This window comes from Hemiscyllium ocellatum, chromosome 9 (assembly GCF_020745735.1).
Source record: "Hemiscyllium ocellatum isolate sHemOce1 chromosome 9, sHemOce1.pat.X.cur, whole genome shotgun sequence".
NCBI lineage: Eukaryota > Metazoa > Chordata > Chondrichthyes > Orectolobiformes > Hemiscylliidae > Hemiscyllium > Hemiscyllium ocellatum.
In genome coordinates this window covers 45,891,222-45,913,482 of record NC_083409.1, presented here as the reverse complement: position 1 = coordinate 45,913,482, position 22,261 = coordinate 45,891,222, and the positions used below count along the sequence as shown (strand labels likewise).

General features: G+C 40.6%; 2 protein-coding genes across 4 annotated transcripts in view; both read left to right on the top strand.

Moving 5' to 3' along the window:
• The window catches only part of kif14 (kinesin family member 14), a 112,563-nt gene extending 106,578 nt beyond the window's left edge, over positions 1-5,985 (top strand). For 2 of the 3 annotated variants that reach the window (XM_060830203.1, XM_060830202.1), the window contains exons 29-30: positions 426-564; positions 3,845-5,985. In XM_060830203.1, coding sequence (XP_060686186.1) covers positions 426-564; positions 3,845-4,239 — 534 coding nt within the window. In that variant the 3' untranslated portion in view covers positions 4,240-5,985. The remainder of the gene's footprint in view (positions 1-425; positions 565-3,844) is intronic. The other variant, XM_060830204.1, reaches the window with a different exon arrangement.
• A 6,450-nt stretch (positions 5,986-12,435) lies between these two features.
• The window catches only part of LOC132818497 (adhesion G-protein coupled receptor D2), a 180,500-nt gene continuing 170,674 nt past the window's right edge, over positions 12,436-22,261 (top strand). Inside the window, exons 1-2 of the mRNA XM_060829557.1 lie at positions 12,436-12,467; positions 13,134-13,498. Coding sequence (XP_060685540.1) covers positions 12,436-12,467; positions 13,134-13,498 — 397 coding nt within the window. The remainder of the gene's footprint in view (positions 12,468-13,133; positions 13,499-22,261) is intronic.

The following is a 22,261-nucleotide window of genomic DNA, read 5'->3' as shown; positions in this document are numbered from 1 at the left end:
TGTTCTAGAATGTTGTGAATTATGTCAGCTTCTGTGGTGGAATTTGTCACAGCTGTCAAAATATTAACAGAATTTCAGAGCAGGTTATTGGATGTCAATTGCCCTTTAGACTTACTTATTAATACAATAGAAGCCCTTGATAAAAAGGAATTTAGAGGTAAAAGTTGTGGTACTGAATGTGCCATTTAGATCATCTGTCTTAATATCCTTAGCATGCTAATATTGCATTGTATAATATAATTGAGTCTATATTTATGACAATCTGATTTATCTTTAAAATGATTTGATCTAGTTTATTTGAGATTGCACGTTGTTTGAATGAAATCGGGCAGTTGCATTGAAAGTTGGAACACTACTAAATTTACTGAGTGCTGCACTTTATAATTTATGACTTTTTTAATGTTTTTATTATAACTTTCTGCAAGAAGATGGGTACTCTAATCAAGGAACGTCCAACTTGGCACCCAAGCTCCATAAAGAATTTGAGCAATGTTTGTGGTGAATTGGTGGAGTTTAATAAAAGTTATAACAAGATGTACCATATGATGACTTCTGTGTTGAGAGGTAAAATATTTTAAATTATGGCTTTTAACCATGCTAACAGTAGAGAAATCTATTATTTAAAATTATTCAAATCCCCATCTCCAAAACTAGCTACATCTTTTGATTTTTTTATGTAAATAATTTGAACTTGCAATTTCTTCAAGTTGGAAGCATGATTCATTTGTTAGATAGTCAGCCCCAGGTATATCACCTTGATGGACTTAAACCAGGATTAAAAAAAAGTGGCTTTTATTTTAAAATTGTGATGTTTTGTTAGTGAAATATTACATTGAAACATAGGTTGGTTTAATTTTTATCTGTGTAGAGTTAGAATATATCAGCTTCTCTTGCAATTTCTTACTGTTAAATAGCTTTTTGGTTTTAAAACCATCTGATTTGTTATCTCTCACTCTTAACTTCTCCATGAAAGTAATCTTCACTCTTTCATACAGGAGGGAGAAATAATTTCTCATTATTTCTCATAGATCCTGCAAAGCTTGATTTCCTCTAAAATGTTTCAGGTGGTCTACCATGCCCATTTAGTTTGGGCCATAACTGCACATATTTTGTGATTTGGAAGTCTGTTTTTGTTATGTTATAATGTTTCTGGATTTAATTGTTGCCATTAAGGTGGGGAAAATTTACCTGAGCACTTCTGTATATGTGTCAAATCAAGGTATGCATAAACAAAGCATTCCACAAAACTGTGTCAAGATGAAGTAGGGCATCTGCCCATTAGCAAAATGTGTAAAATTCTTTTATCATTGCATCTTGAATTGTGGTGATTAAACAGCCCTGACTTCAGAATCAGATTCATTAAGCATGACAGAATACTTTCATGGACTTCAGTTCTCAACAAAAATCCAAATTTTTTGAATGTTCTGAAAGTTTGCATTATCTCATGCAATATTGGATTATGGAAATTTGTACAGATTTTCACACAAAATGTCAAATAACTTATTTTCACACCGAAGTAACCTACAGTTATAATATTCTGGTCTCTTAAACTGTATAAGGAACAGGATGCGAAAAAGGCATTAAATCTCTCATGGATGTGCTAACTTCATTTTTCCATGTATGTTATTCCCAGCATCCTGGGTGACCCTCACTGTTATATATTATTTAACCTGAGGATAAACTCGCCCATTAACTTTAGCCCACGTGCATACTATTTGAATGCATGTGTATCATTCATTGATCTAAAGGATCAGGAAAAAATGGTGGATAGGTCAACTATTCTGTAGAGATCAATATTGTGACTAAGAGGCAAATGGTCATCTTAAATATGGCATGCAAGGCACAACATATATAAGGTGAAGGTTTTGAACTCTGAATTTTGAAGAAAATACCAAAGTGTTGAAGCCCAACCATAATGACATAAATGAGCATAATACCTGACAACTTAAAATATTAAACCACATTCTCTTAACTGTTTCTCACTTTTTTCCATGATGGAATTCAGTCTGCTACTATAAGACCATAAGACATAAAAGTAGAAGCAAGGCCATTCAGCCCATCAAATCCACTCCGCCATTTAACCATGCCTGATGGGTGTTTCAATTCCACTTACCTGCACTTTCCCCATAGCCCTTAATTCCTTGCGAGATTAAGAACTTATCAATTTCTGTCTTGAAGACACTCAACATCCCAACCTCCACTGCGCTCCATAGCAATGAATTCCACAGGCCCACCACTCTCTGACTGAAGAAATGTCTCCTCATTTCCATTCTAAATTGACCCTCTCTAATTCTGTGGCAATGCCCATGGGTCCTCGTCTCCCTGCCTAACGGAAACAACCTCCCAGGGTCCACCTTTTCCAAGCTATACATTACCTTGTAAGTTTCTATTAGATCTCCGCACCCCCCCCCCCCCCCCCCAACCTTCTAAACTAAAATCAATACAATCCCAAGATCCTCAGCCGATCATCATATGTTAGGCCTACTATTCCAGGGATCATCCATATGAATCTCTGCTGGACATGCTCCAGTGCCAGTTTGTCCTTCCTGAGGTGTGGGGCCCAAAATTGGATATAGTATTCTAAATGGGGCCTAACTAGAGCTTTATAAAGTCTCAGAAGCACATTGCTGCTTTTATACTCCAACCCTCTTGAGATAAATGACATTACGTTTGCTTTCTTAATCACTGATTCAACCTGCAAATCAGCCTTTAGAGAATCCTGGACTAGCACTCCCAGAGCCCTTTGTACTTTGGCTTCGTGAATTTTCTCACGTTTAAAAGAAAGAGTCCATGCCTGTATTCTTTTTTCCAAAGTGCAAGACTTCGCATTTGCTCACATTGAATTTCATCAGCCATTTCCTGGACCACTCTCCTAAACTGTCTGAATCTTGCTCTAGCCTTCCCACCACCTTGGTACTACCTTCCTGACAGCCAAACTTCGTATCATCGGCAAACTTTGCCAGAATGCCCCTTGTCCCTTCATCCAGATCATTAATATATAAAGTGAACAGCTGTGGCCGTAACAACGAACTCTGTGGGACTCCACTTGTCACCAGCTGCCATTCAGAAAAAGAACCTTTTATCCCAACTCTCGGCCTTCTGTCAGACAGCCAATCGCCAATCCCTGCCAGTAGCTCACCTCGAACACCATGGGCCCTCCCCTTACTCAGCAGCCTCCCGTGAGGCATCTTATCAAAGGCCTTTTGGAAGTCTAGATAGACGGCATCCACCGGGTTTCCCTGGTCTAACCTACTTGTTGCCTCTTCAAAGAATTCTAACAGGTTTGTCAGACACAACCTTCCCTTACTAAATCCATGCTGACTTGTTCTAATCCGACCCTGCACTTCCAAGAATTTAGAAATTTCATCCTTAATGATGGATTCTAGAATTTTACCCACAACCAAGGTTAGGCTAATTGGCCTATAAGTTTCCATCTTCTGTCTTGATCCCTTCTTGAACAAGGGGGTTGCAATAGCAATTTTCCAATCACCTGGGACTTTCCCTGACTTCAGTGATTTTTGAAAGATCAAAAATGCTACTGACCTGGAGTTTTATCAGGCTGGTCAGCATGAACATTTTATTCTAAGGTCTTAAAAGTCTCTTTATTTTCACTCTTTGCTAGTTTAATCAACTTGCCTTAAACCCAGTTTTGTTTTCTGCACTTTGTTTTAGATCTAGCCTGGGATTGTTACTTTATGTTAAAACAGTGCATAGTCATGATTAATTAAAGACTCCAATTCACCTCTGTCACAATGTAACACTTCATTTTTAAAAACTCAAATTTGATCCATATAACTGGAGAATGAAAATATTTAATTACTTTTCTTTATAAACCTTTTTACAGGTGAAAATGAAGTCAATGACCAACTTAATAAGTGCATAGAAATGGTTCGTTCCTCAGCAATGAATGTGGCTGGTAAATTTGATACACTCTGGACTTTCTCATTTGATGAAGTGAAAGCATCTTATATTAGAGAAAACAAAATGGACAAGAAAGGACCTCAGTTAGTGATCAGTGAAGTAGAGCTGGCTGCCAGCTCACTCCTTGACTTAATTGAATCTCTCCAGAATGAAAAAGCAAATTCTGGCTGTGCTGATAGCAATGAAAAAATCAAGGCTTCCACAAATGTTCACTCTGGCACCTTGTATAGTAGAGGAGTTAAGAAAATTGTATACACACTCCAAGGAACAGCTCCAACTTCAGAGGAACCTTCACCACAAGCTGTACAATGGGTTTAATAGATTCATGCAAAGTTATCTTAAGAATTTTGCTTAACTGTAATTAATTAAAATTGTTCTTTCATTGATCTTAGTATGCTCTCTAGGTACTCTATTTTATAACCGAGAAAAAGAAAATACTTTTGTCTTGGTTCTCTCTTTGGCCTGCTGCAAACCTCAAACGAAAAACACTGGTAGATAATATATTCCAGGTGCTTTACTATTGTTCTTCAACTAGCAAGAAAGCCTTCGAGTGACCTGAGGTAATAATGTACTTCAGATCTACTCCTTGGTTCTTCCACTTGTTTAGGTGGTTAGAATTGGAAGTTGACTCAATAATGTCCTAGAGAGAGAGACTTGCATCATTTGGGTCTGGGTCAGTGCTGTGATGGTCTTGGGTCACATACCACACATTCAGAAACCTTTGAAGGAAAAACAATTCTTTTGATCTAGGACGATAATGGTTTGGAAAAGTTCTAAACACCATGTAACTTGCTGGATAGCAATCAAAGATTAACTTCCTGCTTTTACTGATAATTACTTAGTTGAAAATTTAGATTCAAAATTGACTTCCAAGCTCATACCCACTTCTCCCAAACTAAAATTAAAAGTACACAAACAAAATCCAGTTTGGAGCACCAAATCTCAGCATGAACAGTCCAAAAGAATTGGATCTTGCGGAATCACAGTCATGAATCACCCCAGGGAGATGACCTGGGGTGTGCAGTGAGAGAGAGACTCACTGAAATCCTTGGAGAGGGAGGAAGAGAGATTCTTCAAGGAAGGCATCCTTGCAAGAGGAAGGAGTCATGCAAGAGGAATCACAGTCATGTCTTCCAGCAGCTTTCAGTATTGAAAGCTCATAACATTATCACCTGAGATTTCCACAGTGCTGACACTATTAATCTAGATAAAAAACAAAAATGATACAGCGTGTGTCTACCTTGGTACCAAAAATAAATTTTCAAAGAAGTTGTTGTTAATGAGATGTGACTATCTTCCTTGAAACCCATATTGTACAATCCTGCTCTATTTCTTGAACTAAAAACAAAATCATTGACATCATGGATTTGCATGCTGAACATTTCTTATAATGCAGTCTCATGGAATAACAGGTACTTTTTTTTGTCATAAAGTCATTGCATGAAATGAACTTGGTACATCTCAAATTATTGCCAGGGCCAACATTGTTTGTAATATGCAATCTCTGAAAGTGGTTAATACAGCAAATTAGAATATGAACATTGGTGCTGTTGTGTGGTGGGCTAACGTGCATTTTCCAAAGCAACGTTAAGGGAGCTCTACTCAGTGGAGTGGCAACCCGAGTCTTAAAGATTGTAACTGAGTGTCAAGATATAATGCGTCCCACCATTAATATTCTTCCTCTTGGTAAACAGGAAATTTATCTTATTTAGAATGCCATGCTCTGTATGATTTTTTTGAAGTCAAAAAAAAGCACAATATGATGAGTATGGATTTTAAATGAATTTAAACTGGCTATGCAGTTCATGTTTTCTATTTTGTCGGCATTGAACTATAGAAAGTGCATATGGTGAGACACTGCTATGCAGGCATTAAAGGAGCTTACAACTGAGCAATTTATCGGTCAGGAAATAATAAAAGTAAATGGGATAAAGCAATAATTTATAATAGCAATAAGGACAATGTCATGTATTTGCACCACAACATATGCATGTTGACTTTACAGATCTGTATTCAAAAAGTGCCTTGTTTCTTTATGATCATGTAATTCTAAGTACAGGGAAGTCCATCAACATTATTAATAAACTATTGTTTTGGTCCTAATGCTAGATTCCTTTTTAAAATTTATTTTGTGTTTTATCAATTTAACAAACCATGTTTGAGGCGAACTGTTTGATATTGAATATAATTCCAAGTTATTCAATATTGTTTCATGACAGATTAATATTTTTCTGTATCATGAGTAACCAATCAAGCACTTATGGGGAACCAGTAACTCGTATTAAGACAATTCTTTCTTTCTTCCTTTTACCCTTTTCTATGAAAGAGGGATGGATAAACAGCATTACGTTTGTCAAGAAAATCATTACACATGCAGCGGTCAGTTGCCAAATGACGTTTTATGGCTGCCAGGGATATCACATTTTTCAATTGCCAACAATGTTTTGGGATGTTAAACAAAATGGAAGAGGGGCAAATTGAAGTAAATATTAAAGATGTTTCTTAAATTTAAAAAAAATTCAATATTTGCATTCATTTGTAAACTAATCAAAATACTAATATAACATTTCAATAACCAAAATGTTTGATAAATGTTTTGTACTTGCGTCTCAAAGACACAATAAAATGGTCATTGACATGTTGGCAATACGTGTGATAGACAAGACACCAAATAAAATGGTAGTGTCAATCATAGATCAGTGATAACCCCAGATTATCAAGACAAATATCTCTCCCATCTCTGACCTCTTGAACTCTACCAGTTGTTCAACAATGATCATCCTCTGCTTCTCCCTCCTGAATAATAGCAACTTGTGATAGGGGCCTTTGTCATCCAGAACCTTAAAGTGAATGATTATGTTGTCATCATGGCTTTAGAAACATGGAAAATTAGATCAGGAATCAGGTGTTGGACTGGGGTGGACAAAGCTAAAAATCATATCACAAGGTTATAGTCCAACAGGTTTATTTGGGAGTACTAGCTTTCGGAGCGCTGCTCCTTCAGGGAACTGTGGAGCAGGATCATAAGACGCAATTTACAGCAAAAGATTACAGTGTCATGCAACTGAAACTATATATTAAACAAACCTAAATTGCTATTAATATGTAAATCCCAGAGCTTCTTTTCTTGAGAAAGTGACTTAAAAGAAGTTCTGGGATTTACATATTAATGAACCGAAACCTGCAACCTATTCTAAAAGATGAAATACTTAACAGCAATCTAGATTTGTTCAATATATCATTTCAGTTGCATGACACTGATCTTTTGTTATAAATTCTATGTCTTATGATCCTGTTCAATAGCTACCTGATGAAGGAGCAGTGCTCCAAAAGTTAATATTTCAAAATAAACCTGTTGGACTATAACCCGCTGTTGAGATTTTTAAATCTGCTGTAGATAAGCAGAAATTCCCTCCAATTAGGGGGAAAAAAAGGGACAAAAACCCTGCATTTGTAAAAGATTTTTCACAGGCTCGGGACATTCAAAGTACTTTATAGGCTTTGAAGTATGCAATGATTATTGTGCTGCAGGAACCATGTCAGCACAGCAAATTCCCACAGCAATATGACAATGTAAATATGACATAACTGGAATTTTGTGAAGTTGAATAAATATTACCTAGGATAACAGGAAAAGCTCTCTTGCTCCACTTTGAAATAGTGTTATAGAATCTTTTCCATCCAACTTAGTGCAATGGGGCCTTGGTATAACATCTTATTCAATAGGAGGCATCCACTGAAAATGCAGTTCTATCTTTATGCTTGGAGGGTCCGCCCAGATATCTGTGCTCAAGTCTCTAGATTGGGATTTAAGCCTATGACCTCTATCTCAGAGGTAGGAATGCTACCAACTGGGCCACAACTGATATTCCTAAAACAGGTACACAACCCTTTATCTGAAATCCTTGGGGCTGGTTGTTTTCGAAATTCAGAATTTTTCAGTTTTCAGAATAAATGACATTTTCACAGTGCAGTTAAAAAAGTTACCTCACAACAGACACACATGTGAATAGTACAGCATTGAGACATAATTGACGCCTGCCAGTGCTGGGCCACGTCACATCGGAGTGACATGGTTCGAGTGGGTGTGGAGTTGGGTCACCTGTTTGCACGCCAAACCGATGCTCCACACTCCACAAAAAGATTTTGGAGCTTTTCGAATTTTGGATAAACGATGGTGTAACTGTAGTTGTTTAGTACCTGTCTTTAGAACAGTAAGCCCTTGCCTTAAAATCCTTGCTTCCTACCACTAATTCAAGCTTTTTAGAGAAACCAAAACATTATCTTTGATGCTCACCACAAATTCAGTTTTTATCCATCAATTCCACACCCCAGATCCACAAATGCCTCAAACTGAACAAACCTGTTTAGGTCCCTGGTTTCTTGTTTGTCCTGCTATGAATCTCTGATTATAAATCTATTCACAAAGACCATACACTTCCAGCTCTGAAATATTGCCTCCGTATGTCTGCTACTGAAATTATCACTCATTTCTTACCACTTGATTATTGCAATGCTAGTCTTGCTAGGCTTCCATACTTTGCCCCATAAAATTGAACTCAGCCAAAATCCTGCCAAATCCTAACTCTCATCAAGACCCAACTCACCTGTCATCCTTAAGCTTGCTGGCTCATACTGGGTTTCAATTACCAGTGTCTCAAATTTTAAATTCTCGTCCTTGCATTCATATCCTTTTGAGGTCTCATTCCATCTCTGTAACTTTCTCCAGTTCTTTGTAAACTAGAAAACTGTAAAAACCTTTGAAAACTCAAATTGATCAAATTCTGGTATCTTGTTTCCCAAAACTCCTTTAGACCACCATTGGTCATTGTGCAATCCACTGTGTGGACCTTACGCTCCATCTTCACTTTCTCCTTTCAGGCCTTGCTTAAAGCCTACTTATTTTTAAAAGTCTTCACTTCCTTTCCAAACTCTTGTCCTTCAATTTATTGTCAATTTTGCCATCCTGAACTTTGAAGCACTTAGTAATATTTTCCTTTGTGAAAGATACTGTACAAATGCAATATTTTGTAAGTAACGTGATTGCTGAACACATTTTCAAGGTTTTAGGTTCAACCCCTGATTTCAGCAAATAGTCATAACTCTGCAGTATTAAGAAAGTAAAACTTTGTCAGAGGCAAAGTTCTTGGATGACATTAAACCTAGGCTGTCTATCTGTTTGCTGGAATATAGATGATCCTGTAACACTATTCAAGAACAACAGTTACTTCTCTCAATGTCCTTCAAGAGGCAGCAATAACTTAACTGGTCATTCTTTTTGCTTGCCTTTTGTGAGACTTTTAAGTGGAAACTTGTAGTTACTTTTACCTTTAGTTAACAGCAATTCAGAAATAATCTATTGTTTCTAAGGCATGTTTGGAATATTTCAATGCTATATTAGGCATATATAAATGTGATTTGATTTCTAAAAGCTCACTGATATCTCTTTGTTTTCTTCTAAGTAAATTGGGAGTGTGTCCAGTGCTATAAAGGAAGGCTTGAATACATCATTTTCACTTATTACTCATATTATACACCTTTAAAGGCACAACGACCACCTTAAAAAGAGTTGCGAGCATAAGAGGTACACTTAGTAAGTTTGCAAATGACACCAAATCTGGAGGTGTAGTGGACAGCGAAGAAGGTTACCTTAGATTACAACAGGATCTTGATCAGATGGGCCAATGGTCCGAGAAGTGGCAGATGGAGTTGAATTTAGATAAATGCAAGGTGCTGCATTTTGGCAAAGTAAATCTTAACAGGATTTAAACAGTTAATGGTTAGGTCCTAGGGATTGTTGTTGAACAGAGAGACCTTGGAGTGCAGGTTCATAATTCCTTGAAAGTGGAGTCGCAGGTAGATAGGATACTGAAGAAGGCGTTTGGTATGCTTTCCTTTATTGGTCAGAGTATTGAGTACAGGAGTTGTGAGGTCATATTGCAGCTGTACAGGACATTGGTTAGGCCACTGTACAATATTGCAAGCAATTCTGGTCTCCTATCGGAAAGATGTTGTGAAACTTGAAAGGTTTCAGAAATGATTTACAAGGATGTTGCCAGGGTTGGAGGATTTGAGCAATGAGGAGAGGCTGAACAGGCTGGGGCTGTTTTCCCTGGAGTGTCGAAGGCTGAGGGGTGACCTTATAGAGGTTTACAAAATTATGAGGGGCAGAGATAGGATAAATAGACAAAGTCTTTCCCTTGGATGGGGGAGTCCAAAATTAGAGAGCATAGGTTTAGAGTGAGAGGGGAAAGATAAAAGAGACCTAAGGGGCAACTTTTTCCTCACAGAGGGTGATACGTGTATGGAATGAGCTGCCAGAGGAAGTGGTGGATGCTGGTACAATTGCAACATTTAAGAGGCATTTGGATGGGTTTATGAATAGGAAGGGTTTGGAGGGCTATGGGCCGGGTACTGGCAGGTGGGACTAGATTGGGTTGGGATATCTGGTTGGCATGGATGGGTTGGACTGAAGGGTCTGTTTCCATGCTGTACATCTCTATGACTCTAATTGCCTGAAACCTGAGCTCAAAACCAGTGAAATTGTATGCATGAACCAGTATTGCAAGTGTTAAGTCTCTGAGTTGTTAATCGCTTTATAATGTCTCAACAACATTGTCGCAAAGTCTATCAGGAGCAGTGATATATTTTGCCAAATGGAACTTCATCTGGTAATCCCACTTCTTCCATCCCCTTGGACCACAATCTTTCTCCCAAACATCAAGTCATATTTTCTCTCACCATCTCAGATGCCGTTCACCCCCACTGGAAATTTTCCCTACAATATATTTAATTTGATTGTCTCTGAACTGCCAGTGTCACTGCTCCCCCCGCCAAAAAAACTCATTTCTACCTCTTAACAATCCCATAATCAGCACGGCCCCAGCTGACTCATTGTCTCGATCTGTTCCCCCATAAACTAATACTCTTATTTTCACATTTCTCCCCTTGTCCTCTCACCTGCATCAATAACTTCCCCCAATACACTCTGCCACTTCATGAGTTTGCAATGTCCTAGCCCTAACACTTTCCTGTTTATTCTGAACATCCAGTTTGTCCACAACTCCATCCCTTGTGGGTCTTCTGCTCTTCATTGAATCTAGTCCTCCAACAGCCCCCACCCCCGCCTGTCTGAAATTGTTCTTACATTTGAACTTTGACTCTCCTTAATTCCTCTAAATAAAAGGTGTTGCTATGGGAACTCAAATGAGTACTAGCTATGCATGCCTATTCCTGGAAGTTCTTTGTTTCAATCCACCACATTATCACACTCCCCCCCAATGTTTTTCCCCTGGTGTGACAATGATTTATCGGTGGTGATTCCATCTCTTGTATCAAACTGGAAAATCTCTTTGTTGTCTCCATTCCTTTTCTTAACTTCCTTTTCCCAGAATTGGGTTGTTACATCTTTACTGCTGTCTGCATGTTATCTGGCGCTGTCACATCTATCACACTCCACGTGACCCTCTTCCGCTGAGGTTTGTATCCCATCCTCCCTGTTTCTTCATCTCCATTGTGTCTACGCTGATGGTGCCAACTTCCACACCAGCCGTTTTGAACTTCTGGTCGCTTGCCATTTTAATTCTCATCCCCGTTCCCATTGCTGACCCCTTCCTTTCCTCAAACGATACTGGTTCAATGCAAGCTCAGGGCGCGGTAGGCACAGGACACAGCTTAGAGTCTCCCATTCTCAGCAGTACGGAGTTGAACTGTAGGCGATGCTCCCATTTCTATGCCAGAAAGTCGGTGCTGTTATCATTTTCAGGTCTTGTTTCTTGTACCATGACATTTCCCTTGCTCACCAACCCCTTCCTTCCCCACCGTTTCCCGCTCCTCTTTAACTGATTTGAAAACTGCTCTATCCTTAACTTTTTTTTCTTGATAGGAAGAATCATTGATCTGAAACGTTAACTCCTTTTCTCTCTACTCCCCACCTAACTTGGTTAAATATTTTCAGTGTTTTCTGTTTTTGTTAGCGATTAGAATCCTATTAAAAACCATCTCGACGTAGCATGTACAGAACCCACATCCTACGTTTATTCCTGGCCAAATAACTATCTACATTCGCCTCATAAATCCAAGGTCTTCAAAACTAACGGGTTTCTTTCGATCTCCTGTATGCGCTCTTGATAGGCTCATGTCCCTGTCAATCTCCAGCGGTGCTACCTGGATAGGCAGGCGTGCATAGAGCCTTTTATTGCCCGATTATATTATTCCCCAGAACGGCACTTTATGAGAACGGGGACCCCCACGACCCCAAGTATGGAGTCACGGTAAATTAACACCTGGGAGGGAAGTTTGCAAATGCCAATGCTTTCCTCCGCCTCCCGTTCCTGCAGTTCTGCTACCAGAGTGCACGGCTTGAAACTGAAAAGCAGCGTTTGGAGAAAGGAGATGTGACCCGGTGAAAGGGAAGTGTGCGGGGAAACCAGACGTTGGTTGGGGGGTTGGGGGGGGGGGAGACAGCGACCGAGGAGCATCGAGAGCAGCAGCTCATTGCCAGGGAAATGACCAATGGCCCGGGCTTCCTTCTGGCTTGCGGATCGGTATTACTCTGGTAGGAGATGGGGCAATACGGTACCCAATCATCCTTTGCATGAGTCTCATGTTCAAAACAAAAATTTATGCCAACTTTGGAATGGCTCAAACGTTAGCTTTCATCGAGCCCGCTGGTTATGTGTAGATTCAGGGTTTTAGAGTTTACAACGAATGCGTTTCCCGATGATGTTAAATCGTTAATTTTCTCCAATGACACAAGTTGGAATGTGATAAGTAGATACCAAATAGATTCCTGGTGTAACTTTTTGGAAGTGTTGTGGCTGGGTTTGCAGATTAAATTGCGACAGGATAGATGCGTTTTGGTGCACTGCATAGACCGGTATGACACAGCAGACAAATGGAAAAGTAATTGCCTATTCGTTGATGCCAAAGGTCTGGGGATACAATGGGATTCCGAGCTGATGTTCATCGCTTCAGCTTTTTAAAACGCCACAGTCCCCATTCAATTTTGAAGTCGGTTGATCACAAGGACAGAGTTTCGACCTAGTTTTGTTAACCTCCCAGAGGAGTATGCAGTTCAGAGTGATACTTCCACTCTCGGAGTTTCTGGTAAGTGTCAACGACTTTTATAGATTTGGTACACACCAAGATTACTATTCTTTAAATTCCAACTGTCACTTTCTATCTGTTACTGTTTTTGTTTTAATCCACAGTTATTCTGCGTCGGCGGCATGCTCGCAGGTCGGTATATTTCAGAATCTCAACCCAACTTTTGAAACGGACGAGTTAACAACCGGTAACAAGCGTGTGTTGTGTCGCCATCCCGCTCTCCCCTCCCTTCCAGACTCCCCGCTGTTATTACAGGATCGGGGCTGTTTCCTCTACCGGGATCACTATTATGATTATGTGGCCGAGGAGCTGCCCTGGGCACGAGCAGAGAGGTGGTGCCGCCAGAGATTTGGATTCCTGGCTGCAGTCAGCACAGCAGAAGATAACCAGAAAATGACCAGCATCATGCAGGCGATGAGGGTGACGAAAGCCTTATGGATTGGTGCTAAAATCAAGGAGGGAGGCCCTGGTGAGACCTTACAGTTCATTTTACTTGCCCAGTTTTTTTTTAACGACCAATTCATGCAGGATTCTATGAGTTTATAAGATGCAAATGTCCGAATCAGTATTTTCATCCCTTTTGAATATCACGCAATAAAATGCAGTCAGTTTTACCTCCAGTGGAGTTCCTAAACATTCAGTCAGGTTGAATGCTGACAAGTTCAAATAATACTTTTTCTTTTAAGAAAAGCATCTTACATTTATATATCGTCTTTAACCTGGGATAACACCTAACGTTTTGGAGCAATACATTTGTAGGATTTGTTGTCTGCAATGATAAGCGATCCAGGCTTGTACTGTTTTAGGTCTTATTAATACCGCGAAAGCTGAGATGATGTATATGTAAATTAATATAGACTGTGCAGATTTAATATAGATTGTGTAGATTTAATATGGGTCGTAAACAGAGAGAATGAATGCCACATTTGGGTTAAGAGACTTCAATCAAGCCTGCAGTTTGGAAACGATTTTTCATGGAGTTGTTAAAATGTAGAGTAGGTGACTAGAAAAAGAAAAGTATTTAGATTAGATTCCCTACAGGATGGACCCTCCAGGAGTAACCCACCCAGACCCATTTTCCTCTGACTAATGCACCTTACATTATGGGCAATTTAGCATGGCCAATTCACCTGACCTGCACATCTTTGGACTGTGGGAGGAAACCCACACAGACATGGGGAGAATGTGCAAACTCCACACAGACAGTTGCCCGAGGCTGGAATCAAACCTGGGACCCTGGTGCTGTGAGGCTGCAGTGCTAACCACTGAGCCGCCGTGCTGCTCTTGAATTTTGATTAATTACAGATTATGATTAGGCTTTGTACGGGTACAGTGAATCAGCTGTGGACAAAAATGATATCACATAGCATAACTGAACACTGAGCAGAAGAATGAGGAATAAGAGGAGGCTGTTTGACTCCTTGACTCATTCAATAGGGTCATGGATGATGTAACGCTCCTCATCTTCACTTTCCTGCCTTTTACCCATAACCCTTGATTCTTCTACTGATCAGAGGGCTGTCTATGTCAATCTTAAATATACACAAGGACTCTGCCTCAAAGCTCTCCGTGACAGGAGTTTCAAAGACATGCAACCCTCTGAGGTGAGAAATTATGCCTCACCTCAGTCTTAAATTGACAGTCCTTAATTTTGAGACAGTGTCCTTTTGTCATAGACTCTTCCCTGAGCGTAAGCATACATTCAGCATTTACCCTGTCAAGCCCCTTAAACATCCTATAGGTTTCAATAAGATCACCTCTCCTTCTTCTAAACTCCAGTGAGTAGAGTTCCAACTTTTTAAGCTTTGCTCACCAGACAACCCGTCCTTACTGGTATTCATATCAGTGAACCTTTTCTGAACTGCCTGTGATGAAATAATACCTTTCCTTAAATAAGGGGACCAAAAGTGTTCACCTCGTGCAGTTGCAGTAAGACTTCCCTACTCTTATACTTCAAACCCCTTGACAGAAGGGCCAGCATTCCACAAGCTTTCCTGATTGCCTGCTGCACCTGTGTACTAACCTTCTGTGTTTAATGCACAAGTTTCCCCAAGTCTCTTTGTGTTGCAGCTTTCTGCAGTTTTTCTCCATTTAAATAAACTCAATTTGTTTGCTCTCCCTTGCAAAATGAACAACTTCACATTTTTCTACACTATACTCCATTTGCCAACTTGTTAGCAACTTACATAACCTATCAATATCTCTTTGTATACTGTATCCCTCTTGCAACCTGCCTTTCCACCTACCTTTTAAGTTTTCTGAAAATTTGGCTACAATACATTCACTTCCTTCCACCAAGTCATTAATATACAGTAAATCCACACATTAATGAATCATAAACTTGCTTATCTACGCCAAAAATATGTGCCAACAAAATTCAACATTCGCAGGCTAAACTTCATATCCATGATTTTTAACAGTTTTTTAACTTACTTTTAAACGAGTTCTGCTCTTGCAAATCTCACCATTTGTGGGGGTTCCCAGGAATGGAACCCTCACGGATACGGAGGAATGGCTGCATATTGTAAACCTTATGATCCCAGCACTGATCCCTATGGAACCCCACAGATCACCAAGCTGAAAAAGTAAGCTCTTGTCCCCATTCGCTCCCTCCTGCCCAATAGCCAACTCTCTATCCGTGCCAATACCCTACCTCCAACATTGTCAGCTTGGTACCTTGTTGAACACCTTCTGGAAGTCCAAGTACAGCACATCACCTGGTTCCCTTCTATCCCCTCTGGAGATAGCAGGTGGAAGTGATGGGGGTTGCTTTGCTTTCCCTTGCTCCATGCTTTCTTGTAACGTGGTGCACAGAATTTCTGCCTCATTCTTGGCTTCACAAGATTTTAACAAACATCAATATCCTGAGCCCACTGGAATTTAATGGTGGCCCATTATCACGACTTAATATTAGTCTCCTTGGCTCCCAAAGTCGGCCCAACACACCCTGTTGATTGGTGGGTGATCATGTGAACTACCATCAAAAATGGGGGGCGGGGAGTGGGGTGGAAGGGGGGGGAGAGCAATGAAAGCCATCCCTGTGACCTTGCATACAAACTGTGCACTTCAAAAGTAACTGCTGAACTCCAGTTCCAGCCTGCTCCCCTGACTGTCGGGTACAGTGATCAGACATGGAGCTCCAGGCCACATTGCTGACAATGGGAACCTGCCACAGTACCTCCACCCGACTGGAGTGTTAATCTGACAGGAGGCCCAGTGCTGACCAGGAACATGCCTGGTGACCATGTAATTGCATTGGGTCTTCCAGAGAAAGCAGCATAAGAGGTTCTCCAGCTGTCAAATGGTTTTCCCCCACTACTACCACAATATCCTAGTCTGTGTCTCAAGACAGGCAGCGCAGTGACTCAATGGTTAACACTGCTGTCCCACAGCGCCAGAGACCTAGGTTCACTTCCAGCCTCAGGCAACTCAGTATGTGGAGGTTGCACATTGCCCCAGTATTTGCATGGGATTCCTTTGGGTGCTCTGGTTCCTGCCGTAGTCCAAAGATGAGCCGATTAGGTGAATTGGCCATGTTAAATTGCCCATAGTATTCAGGGATGTGTAGTTTCGGGGCATTAATGTAGGGGAATGGGTCTGGTGGGATACTCTTTGGATGGCCAGTGTGGACTTGTTGGCCTGTTTCCACACTGTAGGGATTCTATAATAAAAGACTCCTGATGAGGATGTTGTCAAATAACATTAGGTAAGGGGACAGACATTTGATCCTACAAGTTTGAGAGTTAAAGTGTTTGGATTTTGTTCTTGCAATCAAAAGTTGCTGAGGTGAGTACCAAGTTGTGTTTCTAATAGTCAGGTTTGTTTAGCATGTTGAACAGGGAAGGAGGCCGTTTGGCCTAGCATGCTTGCACCAGCCCTATCAAAGAGGTGCAGGGCAGATGATTGGTCAGAATATGAAAAAAAGCAAAGAATGACTAATAAGTTAATCTGAAGGAAGAAATCAGAGTCTGAGTGAATGCTGGATAGGAATGTCAAAACTGAAAGCAAGATTTTCTTCAGGGGTTTAGGAAGGGAGGAAAAGTGAGTAAAGTGAGTGCAAAAACAAATTGCTGGAGGAACTCAGCTGGTCTGGCAGCATTTGTACAGAGAGAAACAGAATTAAGGTTTCCATTTAACTAGAGTCAACCATTTCTGAAGAAGCGTCACTGGACTTGAAACATTAATTCTATTTCTCTCTGCTGAATTTCTCTAGCAACTTCTGTTTTTTCTCTCAGATCATCATCATCCACAGACCTTTGTTTTATTTAAGTGAACACTGGTTCTCTAGGGCATGAGCATACGGAGTTAATAATACATAAAAAGGAAATGGCAGATGAAACAAACAAATCTTTGCTTTTGTGTTCACTAAAGAGGAGACAAAAAGCATTCTAGTAGCAGTTATAAATCAGAAGGTGGATGAGCTAGAGGAACATAGTGAAAATACAATCATAAGGAAACTGGTACTAAGTCAACTGAGCGCTATGGACTGACAAGTCTTGATGTTCAGATGGACTTTGCCATAGAGCCACAAAAGAATTTTGTAATTAGGTAACAGGTCCAATTGTGTACATTTTCTGAAATCCTTCGATTCTGCTAAAATACCATTGAACTAGAAAATAGCAAAAATAAACCTTTTATTAATGAGAGGAGGGAGACAGGAAACCATAGGCTGATTAGCTTGATACCTCAGGTTGTAAGTTTGCTCACTGAGCTGAGTTGGTCAGTTTATTTTCAGATGCTTTGTCACCATACTAGGTAACATCATCAGTGAGCCTCCGCTGAAGAACTGGTGTTCTGTCCCGCTTTCTATTTTTGTATCTTGTTGTTATTAAAGTTCCGGTTCTTTTTCTCTGATGTTGGTAAATGGGGTCCAAATCGATGTGTTTATTGATGGAGTTCCAGTTAGAATGCCAGGGCTTTAGGAATTCTTCTGCATGTCTCTGTTCAGCCTGTCCAAAGATGGATGTGTTGTCCCAGTCGAAGTGATGTCCTTCTTTGTCTATGTGTGAGGATACTAGTGATAGTGGGCCATGTCTTTTGGTGGCTAGTTGGTGTTCGTGTATCCTGGTGGCTAGTTTACTCCCTGTCTGTCCAATGTAGTATTTGTTACAGCCCTTGCAGAGTATTTTGTAAATGGCATGTGTTTTGCTGGTTGTTGGTATAGGGTCCTTTAGGTTCATCACTAGCTGTTTCAGTGTGTTGGTAGGTTAATGGGCTACCATGATGCCAAGGGGTCAGCGTAGTCTGGTAGTCATCTCCGAGATGTCTTTGATGTATGATATGGTAGGTGTGGCTACAGTTAATGGGCATGTTGTGTCTACTTGTTTGGCTTTGTTGTTTAAGAACTGGCGGACTGTGTTTATCGGGTACCTGTTCTTCTTGAATATGCTGTCCAGGAATCTTTTTTTCTGCTGCTCGTAGTTTCTGCAGGTTGAGTTTACAATGTTTCTGTCTTTTCAGAGTCCTTCTAGGGCTTTCCTTTCCTGTGTGTTGAGGGTGTTCCCATCCTCCTTCCTGCTTAGTGTTGGTGCCGCTCTCTGTCTGATGGCAAAGATGAGGACTGCATGTGCTGGAGATTAGAGTCGAGAGTGTGGTGCTGGAAAAGCACAGCAGGTCAGGCAGCATCTGAGGAGCAGGAGAATCGACGTTTTGGGCAAAAGCCCTTCATCGTGAAGATGTTTGTCTGATGGTCTGCTGGGTTTCTTCTGTGAGTCCGTTGTCTTTCAGGCTGGATTCTCATGCTGCTAAGAAGTCCTTTTGGTCCGCATCGCTGTAGTTATAGTTCATCCCTCTTACTAGGACAGCTTTTTCCATGTTTGTTATTGGTTGGTCCAATGAGTTTTTAATCCAAGCTTCGGAATTGTCTGTGTTATTCTTTTGTGTGAGCTTATCCAGTTTTTCTTGTAGGAATAGCTTTTTTCTTTTTCTTGGTACGCTGTTGTTTGATGCTGATGGCTCGTTCTCATGTGCTTGTCCATTCATCGTCTGTCGCGTTGGTGTATAGAGGTTTTTGGTGCGAAATTTCCCGATTGTATTTGTGGAACAAGTGTTAGAATTGATCATCAAAGATATTGTAGCTGAGCACATCGAAAAACCTCAAGGTGATAGAGAAGAGTCAGCATTGTTTTGTTAAAGGGAAAACGTGTTTAAACATTTTGTTGGAGTTCTTGTGTATAATATCTAGAATGGTCTTTACAAGATGGATCTGGGAGTGGTGTTTCTTCTTGTGGGTCAGTTGAGAACGAGAGTTCACTGTTTCAAAAGTGGAAATACCACCGACTGCAAGTTCCCCAACAAGCCACTCACCATCCTGGCTTGGAAATATATGGCCAATCCTTCAGTTTGGTTGGATCAAAATGGTGGAAATCCCTCTCTAACAGCAGAGTGGATCTACCTCCAGTACATGATCTGAAACAGTTCAAGAGATCAACTGACCATCACCTTCTCAAGGGCAACTAGGGATGGGCAGTAAATGCTGGTCCAGCCAGTGACATCCATGACCTGCAAAGTAAATTTTCAGGACAGAGGTGAGGAGTATTTTTTTCCTCTTTAAGGTTTGAGCACTGTTGGAACTCTGCCTCAGAAGGTGGCGGAGGGGCGGTCATTGAATATTTTTAAACCAGAGGTAGATAAATTCTTTTGGGTGGAGGGATCAGTCGTTATTGAGAATAAATACGATGTGGAATTTGAAACACCTAAGGAATCTCAAGAGGCCAGATGGTCTACTTGTGTTCCTATTTCATATGTTCATAAATATTAAGGCAATCAGTCCCAGTCCCCAATTGTCCAGCAAATGTTTTCTTTCAGGCATCTATCCTTTCATGGAGGTGTGTTCCAGATCATAGTCCTCATTTTTCTCCTAGATCTTTTGCCAATTCTCTGAAATATGTGTCCCTTTAGTTTCTGACCCTCTTGCCAGCAGAAACAGTTTCAACTTATCAACTCCTCCATTTTGAACACCTGTTAAATATCCCCTTCATTTTCTTTGTCTCAGGAGGATTGACCATCTTCTTCTCTGTTGTTTAATACATCTGTGTTATGAGTGTCTACAGTTGGCATTCCAGAAGATACCCATAATTTGTTAAATGCAACTTGATGTGCATGTAAAACAACTTTACTGGTTGAATGAAACAAGAAAAAACTGTTTCAACCAAAGTGTAAATGCTGGATTGATTAAAAAAAAAACTAGCTATAACATTGTTGCTTGAGTTCTCATTTACCTCATACTTGGCATAAATCTTTATGTTTTTTCCCAAAAAGATTAACTTTGAAACTGTGTTGTGATCACCATTAAATTAGAACTTACGAAACAATGTGCAATTGGGTAAAGCAGTTAGGAAATTGTCATCCTTTAGGCATTAGGATTGTTGAAATTGAACAATCTGCAAACAGCTGTTAGAGAGTTAATAGTTTTCTGTAGCTTAGCTTCAATGTGCACTTTGCAAAGGCCAATTTTACATCTTGCTTTGAAATGCAACTTTAAATACATGACCTTTATTTTGTGAATTTTTTTTATGTTTATTAAGCGTAAACATGAAATTCATGCTTAATATTTTATTCTGCACCATAGGGTGTAGCTGAATCTAATATTTCCATCAGCAGGCTGATAAAGTGGTCTTGGTGGAGATGGAACAGTATTAGAAATGAAGGAGAAGGTACTGGATCTGAATTAGAGAAGTAAAATCTCTAAAGGAAATGTATTGAATACATTATCTCATGAGCTATGCTGCAAACAATTCCCCATATCTCAAGTCGAAAAGTGTGATGTTGGAGTTTGACCTCCATCGCCCCTCCCCCTAGTCCCTCCTCCCTACCTTTTATCTCAGCCTGCTTGGCTCTCTCTCTTATTCCTGATGAAGGGCTTATGCTCGAAACGTTGAATTCTCTATTCCTGAGATGCTGCCTAACCTGCTGTGCTTTGACCTCCATCGCCCCTCCCCCTAGTCCCTCCTCCCTACCTTTTATCTCAGCCTGCTTGGCTCTCTCTCTCTTATTCCTGATGAAGGGCTTATGCTCGAAACGTTGAATTCTCTATTCCTGAGATGCTGCCTAACCTGCTGTGCTTTGACCAGCAACACATTTGCAGTCTCCAGCATCTGCAGACCTCATTTTTTACTCGGAGCACAGCAGGTCAAGCAGCATCCGAGGAGCAGGAGAGTTGATGTTTTGGACGTAAGCCCATTCCTGATGATCACTTTTCCTGCTCCTCGGATGCTGTCTGACTGGCTGTGCTTCTCCAGCACCACACTTGTTGATTCTGATCTCCAGCATCTGCAGTCCTCACTTTCTCCCCATATCTCAAGTCTCTTTTCTAATATACCACAAAAAATCTGCCAAATATATGGCACATAATATTCAAAATAATTCGATGGAAGATGCCACATCTGAGAACTAAAAAATGCAAACAAGTTTCAAAGATGATTGACACACTTATAACACTCAACCATTCACAACTACAATTTTAATTAATGCACTATCGACGACTGTGTCTTCCTTGGCTCTGAGCAGGTCAGAAGTCCTCTGAGTGCCAGTGAACTGGAGTATTACTTCCTTGACCTGCTGTGGAGATGTGTTAGTGAGGTACTCACCAGGGTGTGCTCTTGAGTCTAATCTGGAGACGGCACTCATTGAGGTGAAAGTCTCTGAGCTAGTGGAGGGAGCAAGAGAAGACAATTTATTCTCTAAGGGATCTGTGGTTTCTCCGTCCCAGTTGAAGGAGGAGCTGATGGACTGAGGGACTAGCCCCTCTGGGGTGAAGAGTGGGTGGATGCCACTGGTGGGTGTCAAAGGAAAGAGAGACCGTTTTGTTGTGAAATACAAATAGATACTTGAGCATCTATATTGGTTGAGTGATGAAAAGGGCCAGCAACACAATGAAGCTTACTGGGCTGCCTTGATATGGAGTTCTTAGCAGTCCCACATGAGTGATCTATGTCCTCTCCGGTCTCTTCGATGATCTTGTTCTCATGGAGTGTCAGCCATACCACCATCTGTCTTGGACCTGTCTGCCCAGTTATGAGACATTTCCTAACAGCGTTGTAGTGTACCTGCACCAAATGGACTGCAGTGGTTCAAGAAAGTAACTAACCACCACCTCCTCAGGAGCTATGAGGGCTGGACAATAATTGCCAGCTGAGCCAGCAATGGCCTCATCCTATAAATGAATAAACAAAACATTGTATTGAGTGCCATTATTGTCTGACACCATCCCCCCTCCCAGCCACAGCCAGCC